This window comes from Muscardinus avellanarius, assembly GCF_963383645.1.
Source record: "Muscardinus avellanarius genome assembly, chromosome: 10".
In the NCBI taxonomy this organism is placed as follows: Eukaryota; Metazoa; Chordata; class Mammalia; order Rodentia; family Gliridae; genus Muscardinus; species Muscardinus avellanarius.
Window position 1 is genome coordinate 58,523,527 of NC_137796.1, and position 22,475 is coordinate 58,546,001.

At 43.5% G+C, this 22,475-nt stretch overlaps 1 protein-coding gene and 1 pseudogene across 2 annotated transcripts in view; one reads left to right on the top strand and one right to left on the bottom strand.

Moving 5' to 3' along the window:
- Positions 1-2,557: 2,557 nt before the first annotated feature.
- Positions 2,558-3,665, bottom strand: LOC308267823 (large ribosomal subunit protein eL21-like; annotated as a pseudogene). The gene is made up of 2 exons: positions 3,525-3,665; positions 2,558-3,225 (listed from the first exon to the last, which is right to left on the bottom strand). The product of its transcript is annotated as a large ribosomal subunit protein eL21-like (transcript).
- A 538-nt stretch (positions 3,666-4,203) lies between these two features.
- Positions 4,204-22,475, top strand: part of ARHGAP35 (Rho GTPase activating protein 35) — a gene marked incomplete at both ends in the record, with an annotated part of 85,251 nt that continues 66,979 nt past the window's right edge. The window contains one exon of the mRNA XM_080704178.1: positions 4,204-7,887. Coding sequence (XP_080560304.1) covers positions 4,204-7,887 — 3,684 coding nt within the window. The remainder of the gene's footprint in view (positions 7,888-22,475) is intronic.

A 22,475-nucleotide genomic window follows, 5' to 3' on the forward strand; every position in this document is an offset into this window, starting at 1 on the left:
CCCAAGTACTGGGATTATAAGCATGTACCACCATGCCTGGCTGCCATGCTTGGTTTTTAACTCTTCAGTTTTAAAAGGATTAATATTAGAGAATTATTAGGATATATATTCAGGTTTAACTGATTATCTTAGTTGCCTACTAAGAATACAATTTCCTACTAGATTTAAACTCTGAAGACATTGTGAAGTCCTGGACATGCCCTGTTTTCTTTCTCTATGGCTTTCAGATCATTAAATTTAGTGATTCAGCTAATTTTTTATTTTTACCCACCTCTTAAAAAAGTGTGTGTGCCCAGGCACTTAAAGTTATTTCCTTTACACCAAGTATTTGAGATGTTTTTAGATTTATTACAGTCTTTGTTTACCGTGTAATTCAGTCCAATTGAGGAACTAGTAAAACTGCATTATCCAGACATCAAAGCTAAGATGTGTGTACTTAGACCAAGGAACTTATTAAGTTTCCAACAAGTGGAAAGTTACTAGGTGTCTAAAAATTAACCACTTCCGTTCCAGCTAATTGTTATGGAGGGGAGCTTTTTTAGTTGTTAGTCTAATTCTGTTTTGAAAAATACCAGTTGCTCCATTCTTTATTGTTGACTGTTGCTTTCTTTTCTTTAGCATCCTTCAGATAACTGAGACTATCATGCTGTTACACACACACACACACACACACACACATACACACACACACACATGGTATTGAATGGATAGTGCATTTTAGTTTATTTCAAAATTGAGCCAGTATTATTATCTTTTTTTCCCTTTGAGTTTCTTGGAAGGAGTAGACTGGTAGACTCACTTTATAGTCTACCAATAGTCACAAAAAGGGATGATTTGCAGCTGCGTGCAGCAGTCACTTCAGTAGGGCTGTTGCCATGTTGGATTTCGGGATTGGTCAGGGTGTGGCATTGAGATCTTGAGGCCCTTTTGAGAAGGACTTCCTTATGTAAACATTCTTGAGGTCTTTAAACCTTCATCAAAAAATAAATAAATAAAACCTTCAGCAGGCCTATCAGAGGCACTCATAAACATATTTGTCCTCGTGGATTGAAATAAAATTGTATACCTATAATACAGAGTAGTGTGCAGAAGCACTTTATTTAGTAGGACCTTTTCTATTCAGATATTTCAGAGGATAAGTGTCAACATGCTCTAGATATTCACAAGCATAGTTTTGTTTATGTAAGTAATCACCTAGGGAAGTGAAAGATGGGGAGGGCAAATTTTATTGTCTTTCCCATGCATGCCACATTTGTCCCTACTGAAGCCTGAACTGTAAGAGCTCCTTTAGGTCTGTCATGGAGTCTTCAGATTGCCCTGAAGGTGGTCAGTGGGAGTCTCTTTAAAACAGGACACCTTTGTCCTCGTAAGATGCCCCATCATTTCTTCTTGCACAATATATGTTCCTGTCTGATCCTGTGTGTACAGGATCCTGCCCTAGCCCTAGAATTAGCCATTTTCTGAGGAGAGCCCATACATACCCTTGTTTTTAGTACTACACTTTTTATCTTCTTGCATTAGTGTAGATTTTACGTGTGTGTGTGTGTGTGTGTGTGTGTGTGTGTGTGTGTGTGTGTGTGTTACTGGGGATGGAACCCAGGGATATTCTACCTCCGAGCTACACCCCCAGAACCCCACTTTTTTTTTTTAAGCAGGTCTGGGGATGAAACCCAGGGGCATTCGACCTCTGAGCTACAGCCCCTGCCCCATTTTTTATTCTTTATTTTGAAACCAGGTCTCAACTGAGCTGCAGAGAGCCTCTCACTAAGTAGCTGAGGCTGAGCATGAACTGAGATCCTCCTGCTTTAGCCACCCAAATGCAGGAATTACACGCATGTGCCACCATGCCAGGCCTTTTAAAAAATTCCTTATTTTGAGACAAAGTCTCACTATATTACAGAGGAGGACCTCACTAAGTAGCCCAGGCTGGCTGCAAACCTGAGATCCTCCAATCTTGACCTCCCAAATACTGGGATTACAAGCATGCGCCACCATACCTGGCTAGATTGTACATCTTTGAGAGCACATGTTAGTTTTATTTGCTCATATCTTCACCTGGCAGGAGGCTTGGCACAGTAGGTATTTAGTAAATATTTTTTTAATTTTTTGTGTGTTACACTGGGGGTTGAGCCTCGGGACATTCTACTTCTGAACTATACCCTCAGCCCTATCTTGAAATAGGGTCTTGCTAAGTTGCTGTGGGCCTAAGTAGCTGAAGCTGGCTGCAAACCTATGATCCTCCTGTTTCAGCCAACCAAGTACTGCAGTTACAAGTGTGTGCCACCACTCCAAGCTCATTTATTGAGTTTTGAAAATGATTATAGCCAGCTGGGCATGGTGGCACACACTTGTAATCCCAACATTTGGGAGGCTGAGACCGGAGGATCGCCATTCGAAGACGGCCTCAGCTACTTAAGGAGGCCCTTTGCAACTCAGTGAGACCCTGTTCAAAAATTTCAAAAGACTAAAAAATAGGGCTGGGATGTAGCTCAGAGATACAATGCCCCTAGGTCCCATCCCCAGTACTGTCAAAAAAATATATTGGGGGGGGGGCATGTGCACGAGCACGTGCACCAGGCATGGTGGCACATCCCTGTAATACCAGTATTTGAGAGGCTGAGACAGGAGGGTCACAGGTTCACAGCCAGTCTCAGAAACTTATGCCCTCTGCAACTTAGGGAGACTCTCTTTCTTTGTTTTTTATTTTGTTTTATTTATTTACTTTTTGTGGTACTGGAGATTGAATCCTGGCCATTCTACCTCCAAGGTATACCTCCATCCCTACTTTTCACTCAATCACTCATTAATTTTTTCTTTCTTTATTCTTTTTACTTTTTCTTTCTTTACTTATTCATTTATTTTTATAGCCCAGGGGTCTTTATTTATTTTACACCTATTATGCCATGAATTCATAGGGAATAGGTTCCAGCAGCTTAGGCTCCTTGCTGTTGGTTCTCATAAAGTGTGTTTCTTTGGGTTGAGCAGACTGACATTCAGCTGAACCCAGGTGCCTTTTCTTTGGCTTTCTTATTCTTACCGTTTTTCTTTAGCCACTTCAGGAAGCTGTCTTGACACTTAGAGTGCTTAATATGCTCAATACGCACATTAATTCTCTTAGAATCTTGCCCTTGATTGCTTTACAACAATGCCGACAACATGCTGGGTAACATTATAGACCCTTCCAGTTTGACCATGGTAACATTTGTGAGGCTTTTCTTTTTCTTTCTTTCTTTCTTTCTTTCTTTCTTTCTTTCTTTCTTTCTTTCTTTCTTTCTTTCTTTCTTTCTTTCTTTCTTTCTGTAGTACTGGGGATGGAACCCAGGGGCAGTCTACCCTCCAAGCTATACCCCAGCCCTATTTTTTATTCTTTATTTCGAAACAGGATCTCACTGAGTTGCAAAGGGCCTCACTATGTAGCTGAGGATGGCCAGGAACCTAGATCCCCTGTCTCAGCCTCCCAAATGCTGGGATTACAAGCCTGCACCACCATGCCCAACTTGAGGCTTTTTTTTTTTTTTTTTAACAGTACTCATTTCCTTAATGTCTTTAGTATCACCCTTTTTGTAGATTTGCATATATGTAGCCAAAGGGACAACTTCATGTTTTCTAAAAGGCCTAGAAAATATGTATTATGTTCCTTTCTTCTTCCCCTTTGTGTTCCTCATTTTGGCAAATTACTGGAGGGTGGCAGTGAAAGCTCACTCTTATTTCTAATCTGTGGAGGTTCTCATTAAGTTCTGAGGCTGGCCAGAACCTGTGATTCTCCTGTCTCAGCCTTCCTCCCAAGTACTGGGTTTACAAGTGTGTGCTACCATGCTCGACTGGGACTGTTTCAAAATGAAAAATAAAATAGGGCTGGGGATATAGCTCATAGATAGATAGAATGTTTCTGGGTTCAATTCCCAATAAACCCCCCTACCCATACACACAAAGATTGTAATAGTTTAGTGATTAAAAGTGGGTTCCGAGATGATGCTGATGGATTTTCTTTTTCTTTTTTTCGCCTTCATATAGGAAGAAATGTTGGCCATTTGGCGATGAGAATTGGTGAAAACTGACATAGTGGTAGACCAGCACTATGGGACGTGACACTTGAGCTGCTTGGGCAGCCAGCCTTTACTGGTAATGGCAAGAAGCCTCTACTCCACTGGAAACCATTAATCTGATCTCGGAACTGGCTGATTGTGGCAGGATGTGTCGACGATGATGATGGCAAGAAAGCAAGATGTCCGCATTCCCACCTACAACATCAGTGTGGTGGGATTGTCTGGGACGGAGAAGGAGAAAGGCCAGTGTGGCATTGGGAAGTCTTGTCTGTGCAACCGCTTTGTGCGCCCGAGTGCTGATGAGTTTCACTTGGACCATACCTCTGTCCTCAGCACCAGTGACTTTGGTGGGCGAGTGGTTAATAATGACCACTTTCTCTACTGGGGAGAAGTTAGCCGCTCCCTGGAGGATTGTGTGGAATGTAAGATGCATATTGTGGAGCAGACTGAATTTATTGATGATCAGACTTTTCAGCCCCATCGAAGCACGGCCCTGCAGCCCTACATCAAGAGAGCTGCTGCAACCAAACTGGCATCAGCTGAAAAACTCATGTACTTTTGCACTGACCAGCTGGGGCTGGAACAGGACTTTGAGCAGAAGCAAATGCCAGATGGAAAACTGCTGGTTGATGGTTTTCTTCTTGGTATTGATGTTAGCAGGGGCATGAATAGGAATTTTGATGACCAACTCAAGTTTGTCTCCAATCTCTATAATCAGCTTGCAAAAACAAAAAAGCCCATAGTGGTGGTCCTGACTAAGTGTGATGAGGGTGTTGAGCGGTACATAAGAGATGCACATACTTTTGCCTTAAGCAAAAAGAACCTCCAGGTTGTAGAGACCTCAGCGAGATCCAATGTCAACGTAGACTTGGCTTTCAGCACCTTAGTGCAACTCATTGATAAAAGTCGGGGAAAGACAAAAATCATTCCCTATTTTGAAGCTCTCAAGCAGCAGAGTCAGCAGATAGCTACAGCAAAAGACAAGTATGAGTGGCTGGTGAGTCGCATTGTGAAAAACCACAATGAGAACTGGCTGAGTGTCAGCCGAAAGATGCAGGCCTCCCCAGAATACCAGGACTATGTCTACCTGGAAGGGACTCAGAAAGCCAAAAAGCTCTTTCTACAGCACATCCACCGCCTCAAGCACGAGCATATTGAACGTAGGAGAAAGCTGTACCTGGCAGCCCTGCCATTAGCTTTTGAAGCTCTTATACCTAATCTAGATGAAATAGACCACCTAAGCTGCATAAAAGCCAAAAAACTCTTAGAGACCAAACCAGAATTCTTGAAGTGGTTTGTTGTGCTTGAAGAGACACCATGGGATGCCACCAGCCACATTGACAACATGGAAAATGAGCGGATTCCCTTTGACTTAATGGATACTGTTCCTGCAGAGCAGCTCTACGAGGCCCATTTAGAGAAGCTGAGAAATGAGAGGAAGAGAGCTGAGATGAGAAGGGCGTTTAAGGAAAACCTAGAGACCTCTCCTTTCATAACTCCTGGGAAGCCTTGGGAAGAGGCTCGTAGTTTTATTATGAATGAAGATTTCTACCAGTGGCTGGAAGAATCTGTATACATGGATATTTATGGCAAACACCAAAAGCAAATTATAGACAAAGCAAAGGAAGAGTTTCAGGAATTGCTTTTGGAATATTCAGAATTGTTCTATGAGCTGGAGCTGGATGCTAAGCCTAGTAAGGAGAAGATGGGTGTCATTCAGGATGTTCTGGGGGAAGAACAGCGATTTAAAGCATTACAAAAGCTCCAAGCAGAGCGTGATGCCCTCATCCTGAAGCACATTCATTTTGTGTACCACCCAACAAAGGAGACATGCCCCAGCTGCCCAGCTTGTGTGGATGCTAAGATTGAGCACTTGATTAGTTCTCGGTTTATCCGACCATCTGACCGGAATCAGAAAAATTCACTGTCTGATCCCAACATTGATAGAATCAACTTGGTTATCTTGGGCAAAGATGGCCTTGCCCGAGAGTTGGCCAATGAGATCCGAGCTCTTTGTACCAATGATGACAAATATGTGATAGATGGTAAGATGTATGAGCTTTCCCTAAGGCCAATAGAAGGGAATGTCAGGCTTCCTGTGAACTCTTTCCAGACACCAACTTTTCAGCCCCACGGCTGTCTTTGCCTTTACAATTCAAAAGAATCTTTGTCCTATGTGGTAGAGAGTATAGAAAAGAGCAGAGAGTCCACACTGGGCAGGAGGGATAACCATTTAGTCCACCTCCCCCTGACGTTAATTTTGGTTAACAAAAGAGGAGATACCAGTGGAGAGACCCTGCATAGCTTAATTCAACAAGGTCAGCAAATTGCTAGCAAACTCCAGTGTGTCTTTCTTGACCCCGCTTCTGCTGGCATTGGTTATGGACGCAACATTAATGAGAAGCAAATCAGTCAAGTTTTGAAGGGACTTCTGGACTCTAAACGTAACTTAAATCTGGTCAGTTCTACTGCTAGCATCAAAGATTTGGCTGATGTTGATCTGCGAATTGTTATGTGTCTGATGTGTGGGGATCCTTTTAGTGCAGATGATATACTCTTTCCTGTCCTTCAGTCTCAAACCTGTAAGTCTTCCCATTGTGGAAGCAACAACTCTGTTTTACTTGAACTTCCAATCGGATTACACAAGAAGCGCATTGAACTGTCTATTCTTTCATACCATTCCTCGTTTAGCATCAGAAAGAGCCGGTTGGTTCATGGGTACATTGTTTTTTATTCAGCCAAACGTAAGGCCTCCTTGGCTATGTTGTGTGCCTTTCTTTGTGAAGTGCAGGATATCATTCCCATCCAGCTTGTAGCACTTACTGATGGTGCTGCTGATGTCCTGGATAATGACCTAAGTCGGGAACAGCTGACAGAGGGGGAAGAGATTGCTCAAGAGATTGACGGGAGGTTCACAAGCATCCCCTGTAGCCAACCTCAGCATAAACTTGAGATCTTTCACCCATTTTTTAAAGATGTGGTGGAAAAAAAGAACATAATTGAGGCCACTCATATGTATGATAATGCTGCCGAGGCCTGCAGCACCACTGAGGAGGTGTTTAACTCCCCGCGGGCAGGATCGCCACTCTGCAACTCAAACCTACAGGATTCAGAAGAGGATATTGAGCCTCCGTCTTATAGCCTGTTTCGAGAAGACACATCACTACCCTCTCTGTCCAAAGACCATTCCAAGCTCTCTATGGAACTGGAGGGTAATGACGGACTGTCTTTCATTATGAGCAATTTTGAGAGTAAACTGAACAACAAAGTACCTCCTCCAGTCAAACCAAAGCCTCCTGTCCATTTTGAAATTACGAAGGGAGATCTGTCTTATTTAGAACAAGGCCATAGGGATGGACAGAGGAAGTCTGTGTCTTCTAGCCCCTGGCTACCGCAGGATGGGTTCGATCCTTCTGACTATGCTGAACCAATGGATGCTGTGGTCAAGCCAAGGAATGAAGAAGAAAACATATACTCTGTGCCCCATGACAGTACCCAAGGCAAGATCATCACCATTCGGAATATCAACAAAGCTCAATCTAATGGCAGCGGCAATGGTTCCGATAGTGAAATGGACACCAGCTCTCTAGAGCGAGGCCGCAAAGTGTCTATTGTGAGCAAGCCAGTGCTATACAGGACAAGATGTACCCGACTGGGGCGGTTTGCTAGTTACCGAACCAGTTTCAGTGTGGGAAGTGATGATGAGTTGGGGCCTATCCGGAAGAAAGAGGAGGATCAGGCCTCCCAGGGATATAAAGGGGACAATGCTGTCATTCCATACGAAACAGATGAAGACCCAAGGAGGAGGAATATTCTCCGCAGTCTGAGGAGAAACACTAAGGTAAAGACACCAATTTAAGATAAATTATAGGAATGGTTTGTGTAGTGTCTCAGTGAAAGCTGCTTGATGATGATGACTTTTCAGGGATAAAATGACATTATGGTAAAACACATACACATATTCACACAATAAAATTGCTGTGTGTGTGTGTTGTGTGTATAAGGCCTTTTAATGTGTGTGTGTGTGTGTGTGTGTGTGTGTGTGTGTGTGGTACTGGGGATGGAACCCAGAAGCATTTGACTTCCGAACTACACCCCCTGCCCTATTTTTTTATTCTTTTATTTTGAAACAGGGTCTCACTAAGTTGCAGAGGGCCTCACTAAATAGCTGAGGCTGTCCACGAACCGTGATCCTCCAGTCTCAGCCTCCCGAATGCTGGGATTACAATGTATAGGGGCTTTTCAAGCCTCCAATAAGAAGTTAGTGTCTACTAGCAGCTTTCAAATACTTAGAATCTTGGTTATATAGCTCAAGTTGTCATTGACTAAAACAATAGTCAGTTACCAAAATGAGCAGATAGATCAGAACTTGCCAGCATCACTTGTCAGCATCCTGACAAGTGGCCAAGCCAGTGATAGATAATACATTTGGCCTTTCCTTCAACACCAGAATACAAAATTGCATGCTTAGTTTCTTACTGCTAAATTCACCTGTAATCCATACATCTCTTCAGTGCTTATTTCCCTTGCTGTTCCACAAAGGTTGCTGTATTTCAAATTAATGAGAAATTGGATGTTTAAACTGGGTGTGGTGGTGTGCCATTGTAATCCCAGTATTCAGGAGGATGAAACTGGAGGATCATGGTTCGTGGACACCCTCAACTACTTAGTGAGGTCCTCGGCAACTTAGTGAGATCCTGTTTTAAAATAAAGAATAAAAAATAGGGCAGGGGCTTTAGCTTGGAGGTTGAATGCCCTTGGGTTCCATCCCCAGACCCGCAAAAAAAAAAGAAAAAAAGATTGGGTGTTTATTTGTTTATTTGTTTGTGTGGTAATAGTGATTGAACCCAAAGGTATACCTCCGAGCTATACCTTCAACCCTTTAAGAAAAAAAATTTTTTTTCTTTTGAAATTAAAATTCTCACTAAGTAGTAGCATCCCAAGTACTGGGATTATAGGTGTGTGCCCCATGCTCAGCTTGGATGATTATTAACACACACAAATTGGTGAAAGATTTTCATATACATGAAAAAAAGAATCTTGAAACTGGGCATGGTAGCACAGAGATCTCTCTGTAAGTGATGTCCTGTCTTTTTGGGCTTGGGCTTTGATGTAGAAAAGTTTTTTTTTTTTTTTTTTTTTCAGAGATAGACATTTTGGTGAGAGACAACAACACAAATACAAAACCCCTTGACCATCATTACAATAACATGAAGGTTTCTCTGTATCCAAAGCTTTTGTTCCTCTACCTCCTATGAAACAGCAAAGAACAAGTTCGCTTGTCTGAAGGTATTACAGGGACCTTTGGAAAGAAAAGTTGTTTGAAACTTACATTGTTATACAAAATCAGAAGGATCCGGATTTCTTGCTGTCTGGAGAGCTGACAATTCTGTTGTGACACGTAACATGGAGGCCAGCTCAGCAGCCCTTAGAGCCCTCAGGGATGAAGGAGCCTGGTGCTGTTGCCTTACATCCGCTTTGTGTTCCCTCATAATTGCAGATTACACTTCAGTCACTAAGGCCAGGATATTCCAGAGCTTTCTTATCTGCAGTGTCAGAAAGGGTAGGCAGTATCCTTTGTGTTCAGCCCTTCCCCAACTCTGCTAATTGTTGTTAAGTATCAAAACATTCTTCTGTTGTTGGCTTTTTTCTTTTCTTTCTTTTCTTTTTCTTTTTCTTTTTTTTTTTTCTTCTTGCAGTTCTGGAGATGGCATTCTACCTCCGAGCTCACCCCAGCCCTATTTTTTATTCTTTATTTTGAAACAAGATCTCACTGAGTTGCAAAGGGCCTCACTAAGTAGCTGAGGCTGTCCTCCAACCGCAATCCTTGTGTCTTAGCCTCCCAAATTCTGGGTTTACAAGCATGGGACACCATGCCCAGTTTAGGATTTTATGGTGGGAGGCAGACCTATGAAAAGCAGTCCTTACTTAGGAAGCCAAAAACCTGGCTCCCAATATTTTCCCAAAGCTTCCTGGTTTAACGATGTTGGAATCCAAACATTTTGAACATTTTGGCTTTCTTGTCTTCCTCCTCCTCTCCTAGTGAATACTGTTGCCAGAACAGCCTATCTGAATGCTGACAGTGTTCTAATATGTGGGGGTGTTTGCACACCTGGGAATTAGGAAAGTAGCATAATAGCATACTGAATTTCATAAATTTTTTTTAACTTTTGGCAACATTTCTAATACTTACTGCAAATGATCCTTTTAAAATGTATTCCTGAAATAAGCCATGCTTTCCAGAGCTGGAACTGTGGTGTAGGCTGAGCAGGAACAGCTGGTTTTGGAGCCTCAGATATATGTGTTCCCACTGGAGACCAGGCTCCTTCGCCTAGGACTGCCTCACACTGGGCCTGCCAGTCAGCATGAATAGACCTGAGACGTACTGCCTGTCTTCAGTTATGTGGGCCACACCTCTTCAAGTCATAAAAATGACTCCTCTGACCCAAGACCAGTTGCATGCCAGAAGTCAGTTTAGGAGTGTCCTTTGGAAAGAGTGAGTAGAAGGTGAAACTGTCTTCCTTCCTTGGACAGTGGTGCATTGGAAGGAGGTGGTTGCGTTGTCATTCCAGTGTAGAGGAGGAAAGCCTTTGCCAGTGGAGCAAACCTTTTATTAAAATTGGTGCCGTTAATGCACATTGACACTTGTTTTACTGGAAAAGCAAGATACCATCAAGGCAGAGAATGCCAAATGAGCCCCTCTGGGGGGGATTTGGCCTTTGATTTTTATTGGCATGACAAAGCAGTACAACATGTATTTGAAGTGAAGGGGAAAGCCAGGCGTTCCGATTTCAGTTGGTCATGGAAAACATCTCAGTCCCAACTACATGCCAAACCCTGCTGGAGAAATGGCCTGGCCCCTTCTTGCCCTGTCCTTTGCACGCAGCTGGGACAAGAGCTACACAGCTACTGCAGATGGGAAGGCTGTGTGAGCAGAGTGCCCTTCTGAGGGTTGGGATTCAGGTAGGGTGAAGTTTAGTGATGAGTAGCTGAGAATGTAGGGGTTAGGGGGCCAATGGTCAAATCCCGACTCTGCCACTTCCTCACTTGGACTTTGAGCATGTGGTCACCTCTCCACGCTCCACAGAGTAGGGAGGAGGAAGGTGGGCATAGTGCAGACTGGATTAACCTTAGTTGCTGTTATTGTGTAACTAGACCTGGATGAGGGAGTTGACTAAAATATTGGCAGAAGTGAAATAGCATTTTATGCTCAGAAAGGAGAAAACTGGTGTGGTCTAACTGACCAATACCTTCCTTCCCTCTTGTGTAAGTTTTAACCCTTATGTTACTTAGCTGCTTTCTCAGTGCTTTCCCTGGCAACTGCCCTAACAAAGAGAAGCTATGCTCTGGGTACCAATGTGATGGGGAGAAAGAAAAAGCACTCTTGGCTAATTTGCTGGATTAGTTCTTCACTGTAAAACTGAAGTCAGAATGAGAGACACGCTTTCATCTCTCCTAATGAAAGTGCAGACTGTAAAGCTGAACTCTCCTTTTGGGTCCTTTTCCCAGCGGGACCATTCAGCAACCCACCCTCAGTGGGAGCCTTCCGCACTCAGCTGAATGAAATTGAAACTCTGCCGTTGCTCTTCAGCGGGTAGTGAATAGAGCTTTGTCTAAAGCGTTGGTGCTGCACATGGTCTCTGTCTCCCAGTGCCATGCGTTTGCAAAGGCGAGATTGGGATCAGCGGCTCTTATTTTAAAGCCAGAAAAACAAGCTGAGAAGACTTGCTCCATAAATGTGCTTTGGGGCTCTTTCAAATTGCTGTATTTGGTGTGTTTGACCATGATTTAAAGAGAAGACATTATTGGCTGTTTACCCTTCTATCTGATGTGTTCTTATTTTTGTGTAAGAAAAAGACAAAACAAAATGATAAAGAAAATCTTTCTCTCACTGTAGCTGCCACATGACAAGACAACCTATTGAAAAGCTAACCAATTCAATCACGCATTGTTTGGTCTATAAGGCACCAAGTAACCAGTTTGACAGTTTGTGTCCCCCCTAGTGAATTGGCTTATTTTATTGGATTTAGTGAATTGGCTGGTTGTTGTGGCTTTGTGTGGACACAGCTCTCATTTTGTAAGGCCTAGAACGGAGTTAAAGTTTCTAGTATGAATAAAACCAGCTGGGGAATTGGACTGCTCAATTCCCTGGGAGGGGTGTTGGTTTGATAGACAAGCTGAATGCTTTGAGATTTGAGGTCTTTGTAACCTGCTCAGGAAAGACTCAATGTGTGCTTTAGAAAAGTCTAGTCCTACTCAGTGAGGCTTTTTTTTTTAAATTGGGAATTGAACCCAGAAGCACTCTACCACTGAGCTACATCCCACCTCTTATATTTTTTTATTTTGAGACAAGGTCTCACAAAGTTGCTGGCCATGAACCTGCACTCTCCTGCCTCAGCTTCTTGGCTTCATTCATGAGCCATTGTGTCTTTTTCTGCTCAGTGAGCTTTAAGACCACATCAATACTTTGATTTTTTTTTTTTTTTTCTGCAGGTCTGGGGATGGAACCCAGAGGCATTTGACCTCCGAGCTACACCCCCTGCCCAAGTTTTTATTCTTTATTTTGAAACAGGGTCTCACTGAGTTGTGAAGGCCTCATTAAGTAGCTGAGGCTGTCTGCGAACCGCCATCCTCTGGTCTCAGTCTCTCAAATGCTGGGATTACAAGTGTGCGCCACCACACCCGGCTTAAGTACTTTGATCTTAATGCACTGACTTGGTAGGTATGATGGTGCATGCCAGTGATCCCAGTACTTGGCAAGCAGAGATGGGAGGATCATAGGTTCAAGGATAGCTTTAGCTTGTAGTGAGACTCATTTACTTAGGGAGACCCTGTTTCAAAATAAAAATAAAATAGGGTTGGAGATGTAGCTTGGAGGTAGAGTGCCCCTGGATTCAATCACTAGTACCACTAAAAAAAAAAAAAAAAAAAAAAAAACCATGGCATGGTACCACAATCTTGTAATCCCAGTACTTGGAAGGCTGAGACAGGAAGATCACAGGTTCTGAAACTAAGTGAGACCCTGTTTCAAAATAAAGGATAAGGCCGGGCATGGTGGCGCACGCTTGTAATCCCCACGCTTGGGAGGCGGAGACAGGAGGATCGCGCAGGTTCGAAGTCAGCCGCGCTGATTTAAGAGACCCTGTTTCCAAATAAAAAGTATAAAATAGATCTGGGAGTGTAGCCTGGAGGTAGAAGGGCTTCCAGGAACCCCAGTACCACACACCAAAAAAAAAAAAGGATAAAAAATTGGGGTTGGGGATGTAGCCTGCAGGTAGAATACTCCTGGGTTCCATCTCCAGAACCACACACACACACATACACACACACACACACACACACACACACACACACACACACAGTACTGATTTAGCTGGGTATGATGGCGCACACCTGTAATCCTAATACTTGGGAGGCTGGAGCAAGAGGATTCCTTGTTTGAGGCCAGCCTTGGCAACTTAGTTTAGAGTCAGTTTCAAAATAAATAAAAATAAAAGGGCGGGGCCAGTAGCTCAGTGGTAGAGGACATCTGGGTTCAATTCTTAATACCACAGCAGTGGGAAGGGGGAAGCATTGACTATACCATGGATTTTCTGATTTCTGAACATATTTTATCTTCTAAACAAAGTATTGTGGCTATATTGCAGGTGGTCGGTCACTCCTTCCTTTAGGAGGGAAACATTCAATTCAATGCCCCCCCCCCCCGTACTGGGAATTGACCCAGGGCATTCTACCTCCAAGCTATACCTCCCAACCCTATTTTATTTATTTATTTATTTATTTAGCAGTACTGGGGATAGAACCCAGGGCCATACTACCTCCAAGCTGCACCCCCAGCCCTATTTTTTATTTTGAAACAGGTCTCACTGAGTTGCAAAGGGCCTCACTAAGTAGCTGAGGCTACCAGTGAACAGTGACCCTCTTGTCTCAGCCTCCCAAGCGCGGGGATTACAAGTGTGCGCCACCGCGCCTGGCTGGAAATCGTATTTAAAGCTGAGATTTGTGAGGGGTGAGGCAGGCAGGCAGTGAGGATGGAGGCTACCCTTCTCCCCAGGGAGTGGAGGAATTTTCCAGGAAACAGTATGGAACTCAGACTTGAGAAAGGAAATAGGACCTGTTCAGACTGTTGAAAAGATGCAACAGAATGGGCATGAGCGATGAAGGTATTTATTGGATAACTTGTGAGTATTTATTGTATTTATTGAATAACTACACTCTGCTAGGGCCGCTTACATGAGTTTTTTTTTTTTCACTTATGCCTTTTTATCGTTTTTTTTCTTTTTAATATTTTTATTGTTGCATTGTAATTTCACATAATTATATAATTGAGAGTGATAGGGACATGTATACACTACTTGGTGAGTTAATCCTCTTTCTTTCTTTCTTTTTCTTTCTAACCAGTCTTAATGATGTACTAGGGATTGAACCCAGGGGAATTCCACCTCCAAGCTACACCTCCAGCCCTGTTTTATTCTTTAAAATAAACAGGGCCTCACTAAGTAGCTAAGGCTGGCTGTGAACCTGTGTTTCTCCTGTCTCAGCCTCCCAAGTACTGAGATTACAAGCATGTGCCACCATACCCAGCTTCGATAGGATTTTTTTTAATCCTTCTTTTAGAAATGAGGTAACTAAGGCTCAGAGAGATTGAATTTCTTGCCCAGTTTAATGCAGCTACAAAGCAGTGGAGCTGAGAGTTTTGGACTCAGTCCTCTGACTACCACTCCTGTGGGTTTTTAGAGTCCTCTCCACAAATCTGCTAATATTCAGTGGTCAGGTCAACATACTTAGAGCACTCAGCCAGTTCATTCGATTTGACCATTCAAAGGGCCTTGGTAATTTAAACAAGGTCCACTTACCCATACTGTCCCCTAAGAATGGTATGATGCAGTTTATTTCTAGCTTCATGGTCTGGTTAAAATAGAGGACAGAAAAAGCTTGGAGACATGGACATAGCCACTGGAACTTTGAGAAATTGTTTTGAACTGGTGTCACTTGAGTCTCAGTTTATTTTAAGCCTGAAGATCTTCTGTTGTGTGTTTGGTAATAAAAATAGGCTATCTTTTAACTATCTGCCTTAGCTTACAGCACACCTGTTCTTTTAAAAAAAAAAAAAATTGCAACAGGCAACCCAAATCTATTTTTCAAAGAACAGAAAATGGCTCTGATGCATCACTGAGCCAGCTCGTTCTCTTTCCCTCCTGGTGATACTGAAATACCTTTGTGGGGACACAGATGATTTCAGATTTAGTCAGGAATCAACTATGCTTCCAAATGGGCCTTCCAGATAAGCCTGTCCAGCATTTGGGAAGAAGCAAACAGACGAAAATGGGCCCACTGCTAGGAAGCCAAGTCAGTGTGCATGGAATTCCAGGCAGGGCCCTTGAATGCTCCTAGGGCAGGTCCTCTGGTCTATTTAGCCCCCAGTTACACTGACCATTAATTCAGTCTGAGAGAGCAACAGGAACAGACCTGCTTTGCCAGCCTTCATGCCTTTATAGAGCAAAAAGCTATTGCGCCCCCCCCCCTTTGTGGTACTGGGGGTGAAACTCAAGGGCATTCTACCTCCAAGCTACACCCCGGCGCTATTTTTTATTCTTTATTTTGAAACAGGGTCTCACTAAGTAGCTGAGGCTGTCCACAGACCATGATCCTCCTGTCTCAACCTCCCAAATGCTGGGTACAAGCATGTGCTACCATGCCCAGCTTACTTTTTTTTTTTTTTTTTTCAAGTTTTTCTCGGGATTGAACCCAGGAGCATTATAACTCTGAGCTTTCCAAGAGTCTTATGTATTGCTGAGGCTGTCCTTGAACCTAGAATTCCTCCTCTTTCAGCCCCCCATGTACTGGAATGCAGGCTTGCTCCACCATGCCCAGCTCATCTCTGCTGTTTTGGGCATGTGATGGATGGCATGCATTTTTTTTCTTTTCTCCTCATCTAGGAAGTATAGATGGTAGGAATGTCAGGACTTTGTGCTCTTTCCTTATTTACCCCTAAATAAAGATGTTCTAAGCTAGTGAATGATTGAGTCATGCTACTAACTGCCAGATTGAAGAAGACCAAATCTAGCTGGGTGTGGTGGTGCCTGCTTGTAATCCCAGCATTCGGGAGGTGGAGATCCGGAGGATCATGGTTGGAGTACAGCCTGAGCTACTTAGTGAGGCCCTTCACAACTCAGTGAGACCCTGTTTTAAAAAATAAATATGCTGCCGGGCGTGGTGGCACATGCTTGTAATCCCTGTGCTTGGGTGGCTGAGACAGAAGGATTAGGCAGGTTTAAGAGCCTAGCTGACATAAGAGACCCTGTTTCAAAAAAAAAAAAAAAAAAGGTCTGGGAGTATAGCCCGGAGGTAGAAGGCCCCTGGGTTCCATCCCTAGTACCACCAATAAATAAATGAATAAATAAGGCTGGGGGTGTACCTCAGAGGTACAGTGCCCCCCCCCCCGGGTTCCATTCCCAGTACCGCAAAATAAAAGAGGACAAAATCTGAGCATTTGTACTTTAAATAATAGACGTTGCTAGCAAGAGTTAGTCTGCCCTCGGGGTTTCTGTGTGTGTGTTTGTGTTTGACTAAAATTGAGCATTGAGTCATTTGCCTCTGAGCTACACCACTTGTCCTATTTTACTCCTCTATTTTGAAACAAGATCTTGATTAGTTGTCAAGGCCTTCCCTTGAATGTACAATCCTTCTGTCTCAGCCTTCCAAGTATTAGGATTGTGGGTGTACACCACCACACCTGGCCCACGGGTTTTCTGTTAAATTTGAGCTCAAGTTTATTCTGAGCCAGAAGAAGCACCAGTTCAAGTAAGAATACATATGGGAGCCAGGCGTGGTGGTGCAAGTTTGTAATCCCAACATTATCTTGTAATCCCAACATTCTGGAGGCTAAAACAGGAGGATTGCAGTTCATGGACCGCCTCAGCTACTTAGTGAGGCTCTCTGCAACTTAGACAAAAATCAGGCTGGGGGTGTAGCTTGGAGGTGGAATGCATATGGGGCTTAAGTGAATAACTTAATTGGAAAGGTCTTTTTTAAAGTCCTGTTGGAAATTTTAGAATAATTGCTAATCAGAAAGGTGCAGTGTTGGTTACAGAATGCAAGAAAGTAGGCCAGATGTTGTAGTGCACTCTAGTAATCCCAGTGTTTGGGAAGCAGAAGCAGGAAGATCACTGGTTCAAATCCAGCCTCAGCAATTTAGTGAGGCTCTCAGCAACTTGGTGAGACCCTCCCCGTTCCAAATAAAATATAAGGTAGCCAGGCGTGGTGGCACACGCTTGTAATCCCCGCGCTTGGGAGGCTGAGACAGGAGGATCGCACAGGTTCGAAGCCAGCCTCAACTGGTTTAAGAGACCCTGTTTCTAAATAAAATATAAAATAGGTCTGGGAGTGTAGCCCGGAGGTAGAAGGTCCCTGGGTTCCATCCCCATTACCACACACAAAAAATAAATAAATAAAAATAAGATAGATCTGGAGCGTAGCCCAGAGGTAGAAGGCCCTAGGTTTTATCCCCAGTAATATCCTTCCTCCCTCCCTTCCTCTCTCCCTCCCTCCCTCTCTCCCTCCCTCACACACACACACACACACACACACACACACACACACACACAGCAAGAAAGTGGTATGGAGTAATTTTGTGTAATGCTATTTGTGAAATCTTCCTGTTTTCTGAGATCTGCCATTACAGTTTGTCCAGAGTGTGTCACCAACCAACTGGACAAGTCGTGTGTAGCCCGTTTTAGTTGGTCTCCCGCTTGTACCCATTCAGATGACATCATCCTATTTTCAGACCACTTTCTGAATTGTGCCCTCCCCCTTTTTTGTGGCACTGGGGATGGAACCCAGAGGCTTTTTACGTCGGGCTACACTCCCAGACCTATTTTCTATTTTATTTGGAAACAGGGTCTTGCTAAGTACCTGAGGCTGGCTTCGAGCCTGTGCGATCCTCCTGTCTCAGCCTCCAAAGCGTGGGGATTACAAGCATGTGCCACCACACCTGGCTCCTATTTTATATTTTTTATTTTGGTACAGGGTCTTACTAAGTTGCAGAAGACCTCACTAAGTAGCTGAGACTGTCTGTGAACCCTCGTGATTCTCCTGTCTCAGCCTCTCAAGTACTGAGATTATAACCATGCACCACCACACCGGGCTTACAAGAATTTTAAAGGTTATGCTAGTTGGTACACAATTCTAGTGACATACTTACTTACTTTTTTGTGTGGTACTGGGAATTAAACCCAGGCCTGTTTTATTTTTTTATTTTGAAACAGGGTCTTGCTAAATTATCATGCACTGTTGGCATCGAACTTGTGATACTTCCATCTCAGCCTTCCAAGTACTGGGATTATAGATGTGCACCATTGTGCCCAATAATTGTTTTCTTTTCTTTTTTCAAACCTGTAATCCTCCTGTCTCTGCCTCTTGACTATTAGGATTATAGGATTACAGGCATGTGCCACCACACCCAGCTCGTGTGTGTGTGTGTGTGTGTGTGTGTGTGTGTGTGTGACACACACAGACAGACAGACAGACAGACACACACACACACTGACTGGGGATGGAACCCAGGGGCATTCTACCTCCAAGCTACACCCCCAGCCCTATTTTTTATTCTTATTTTGAAACAGGTCTCACTGAGTTACAAAGGGCTTCACTGAGTACCTGAGGCTGTGAACCAGGATCCTCCCATCTCAGCCTCCCAAATGCTGCGATTACAAGCTGCGCCACCACACCCAGCTTGGAAACTGCTTTTATTCACCAAATTTGTTGTTTGTACTACACATCATGCTCTGAAACCCAGCCATCTTCCAGACTCTAGGAAGGATCCCGTCTCGTGGCTTTTTCTTATTTCATGGCTGGTGTTCTCCCTCTGTTCCTGCCCTGGTGGGCTTTAAGGGGCTGTGCCACAGGCTTATACCCAACCAGGTGACAGGTACAGCTTCCTACTAGAGGCCAGAGGCAGATTCCAATAATTTCTTCTCCCCATTGCAACGCTGGCATTAACCATTGTTTACAAATTCTGATAAATGATTGCTTTGAGACTAAGAATTGGGTGTGATTTTAAGGAAACTGTGAGGTATAGAACAGTGAACTGTGTTATTTATTCAAACATATTAATCTGAAAGGTCCAGATGAAGATGATGCAAACTGGTTCAGTCCTGTGTCTGGGCAGTGGCTTTTTTTTTTTTTTTTTTTTTTTTTTTTTTTTTTGCGGGTCTGGGGATGGAATCCAGAGGCATTTGACCTTCGAGCTGCAACCCCTGCCCTATTTTTTATTCTTTATTTTGAAACAGGGTCTCACTAAGTTGCGGAGGGCCTCACTAAGTAACTGAGGCTGGCCACAAACTGTAATCCTCCGGTCTCAGCCTGCCGAATGCTGGGATTACCAGCGTGCGCCACCACGCCCGGCTGGGCAGTGACACTTGATTGTGGAGAAAGAGTATGTGCATTGGCAGTCATAGCTCATAGCACTGTCCATGCCCAAATGGAATTTCTTTTAGATTCTGTTCTCATCTGTCAAAGGGGCTGGTAACTTTATCTTCAGGGTCGCTGTGAGGGTGAGGATAGCTAGGCACAACACAAAGTACTCAGAAATCACAATTCTGTTTCAACCATTGGATCCTACACTTGGAGGCACTAGTGTACAGATTGTTCTCCTGGCTTGGCTTCCTCTGCATAAATGCTTTTTCAGCTCTGTCTGCTAAGCGAGGGTCCCCAAAAGAAGATGGATGTCAGGGAGTGTTACTTTCTCCTCTGCAAGCAGAGAGCACTTCCAATGACTCTCTAGTGAGTGACACATGCTGGGCTGGAGACAGGAGACATCTGGCAAACCACTTAGGAGAATAGAATTTCTACCCAAAATATGCCTAGTAACCATTCAGATGCCTAAAGTATTGATCATTTATCAGCAATCAGCATTTATTAGCAATCTGGCCCAGCTCTTGGCATGCACCACAAACACTTGATTTTCTTACCAGGAAGCTTTAGAATGAGTTGAGCAAGAATTCCTTGACATAATTGGGTATGGTGGCCCATGCTTGTAATCCCAATACTTAAGAGACTGAGGAAGGATCGCAGGTTCGTGGCCAACCTCAGCTTATTTAGGCCCTTCGTAACTCAGTGAGATCCTGTTTAAAAAAAAAAAAAAAAGATGCTTGTAATCCTCACGCTTGGGAGGCTGAGACAGGAGAATCGTGCAGGTTTGAAGCCAGCCTCAGCTATTTAGTGAGGCTCTCAGCAACTTAGTGAGACCTTGTTTCCAAATAAAATATAAAAAAATAGGTCTGGGAGTATAGCCCGGAGGTAGAAAGCCTCTGGGTTCCACCCCCAGTACCACCAAAAAGAAAAAAAAAAAAAGACTAAAAAAATAGGGCTGGGGATGTAGTTCAGAAGTGCAGTGCCCCTGGGTTCCGTCCCCAATACCACAAAAAATAAAGAAAAGGAAGGAAGGAAAGGAAAGGAAAGGAAAGGAAAGAGCTGGGCCTGGTGGCGTACGCTTGTAATCCTAGCATTCGCTTGTAATCCCAGCATTGGAGAGGCTAAAAAGATTGCTGTTCTTGGCCAGCCTATTTGCAACTCAGTGAAACTCTGTTTCAAAATAAAGAATAAAAAATAGGGCTGGGGGTATAGTTCAGAGGTAGAATGCCCCTGGGTTCAATCCCCTGTACTTGGGAGGGGGTTTCTTGTCTAAGTTTGTGACACCCTTCACTTATCTCAAGGGTATATTTATTTATTTATTTATTTATTGGTGGTACTGGGGTGGAACCCAGAGGCTTCCTACCTCCGGGCTATACTCCCAGACCTATTTTATACTTTATTTGGAAACAGGGTCTCACTAAGTTGCTGAGAGCCTCACTAAGTAGCTGAGTCTGGCTTCGAACCTGCACGATCCTCCTGTCTCAGCCTCCCAAGCACGGGGATTACTAGCGTGCGCCACCACACCCAGCATCAGGGGCATATTTAAATCATATGTAAACCATAGTTTGTTTAAAACTTTAAGGGAGGTGGGTGGTGCTGACCTGGGCATAGTAGCATATGCCTGTAATTTTAGTACTTGGGAGGCTGAGACAGGAAGATCACAAGTTTGATGCCATCCTCACCAACTTAGCAAGGTCCTTAGCAACTTAATGAGACCCTGTTTCGAATTTTAAAAATAAGGCTGGGGTGTAGTTTACATTCTTGGTGCATTGTAATTATCCATCATAGTGAAATTGAGTGTGATGCAGACATACATGCACAGAGCACTTGCTGCGGTTCCCGCCAGATCCCACCCTAGCCAGTTATGTCAGTAATATCGGTAGTGACGTCTTCATGTATAGACATAATAGTATTTGAACTGCTTCCTTCATCGGGCCTTCTTTTCCCCTCCTCCCTCCCTCCCGCAATCCCTTTCCACCTTTCTGTTGGTCTCTTCATTTACCTGAAGTCCCTTTGCTTCCTGTTTTCTCTCTAGATTCCATATATGAGAGAAAACATATAACCCTTGACTTTTTGAGATTAGCTGAGTTACTTTAGGACATTATTCTCTAGTTCCATCCATTTTCCTACAAATGACATAATTTATTCTTTATGGCTGAGTAGAATTCCATTTTATGTATATACATTTTCTTTATCCATTTATCTGTTGATAGACACCTAGGTTAGACACAGTAGTTAGTAATATAATTTAGATATTGTGAACTGTGCATGCATGTATCACTATTCAAGTTTTCTCCCTTTTTTTTTTTGTACTGGGGATGGAACCCAGGGACTTTCTACCTCTGAGTTAGACTCCCAGACATATTTTATATGTTTTATTTGGAAACAGAGTCTCACAAAGTTGCTGAGAGCCTTACTAAGTAGCTGAGACTGGCTTTGAAAATCTGTGCGATCCTCCTGTCTCGGCCTCCCGAGTACTGGGATTACAAGCATGCGCCACCATGCCCGGCTTACTATAATTTTTTATATTGTACTTTACACAAGTATAAGATGCAGACTGTAGCCGGGCCTGAGACAGGAGGATCACGGTTCACGGCCAGCCTCAGTTACTTAGTAAGCCCCTTTTCAACTCAGTGAGATCCTGTTTCAAAAATAAAGACTAAAAAAAATAGGGTTGGGGATGTAGCTCAGAGGTACAATGCCCCTGAGTTCCATCCCTAGTACTGCAAAAAAAAAAAAAAAAAAAAAAAAGATGCAGACTGTCTTAGATTAAATGGTTGATAATTTCTTGTAATGATAGATCGTAAGTCACTAATTTGATTCACCTTTTTTGATAAGAGGTCTGAAGTCAGAGCCTCGTTGCCTTAGGGGCCGTCACAGGTTTGGCCAGGAGTGAGCACACTGCAAGGGCAGAACCAGGGCTTATGGAGTGCATAGCTCTTCTCCAGGACCACAAGGTGCACCATGTTGAACTACTTAGCAGGCAGTGTGAAGATTAGATTATTTGTCATTGAG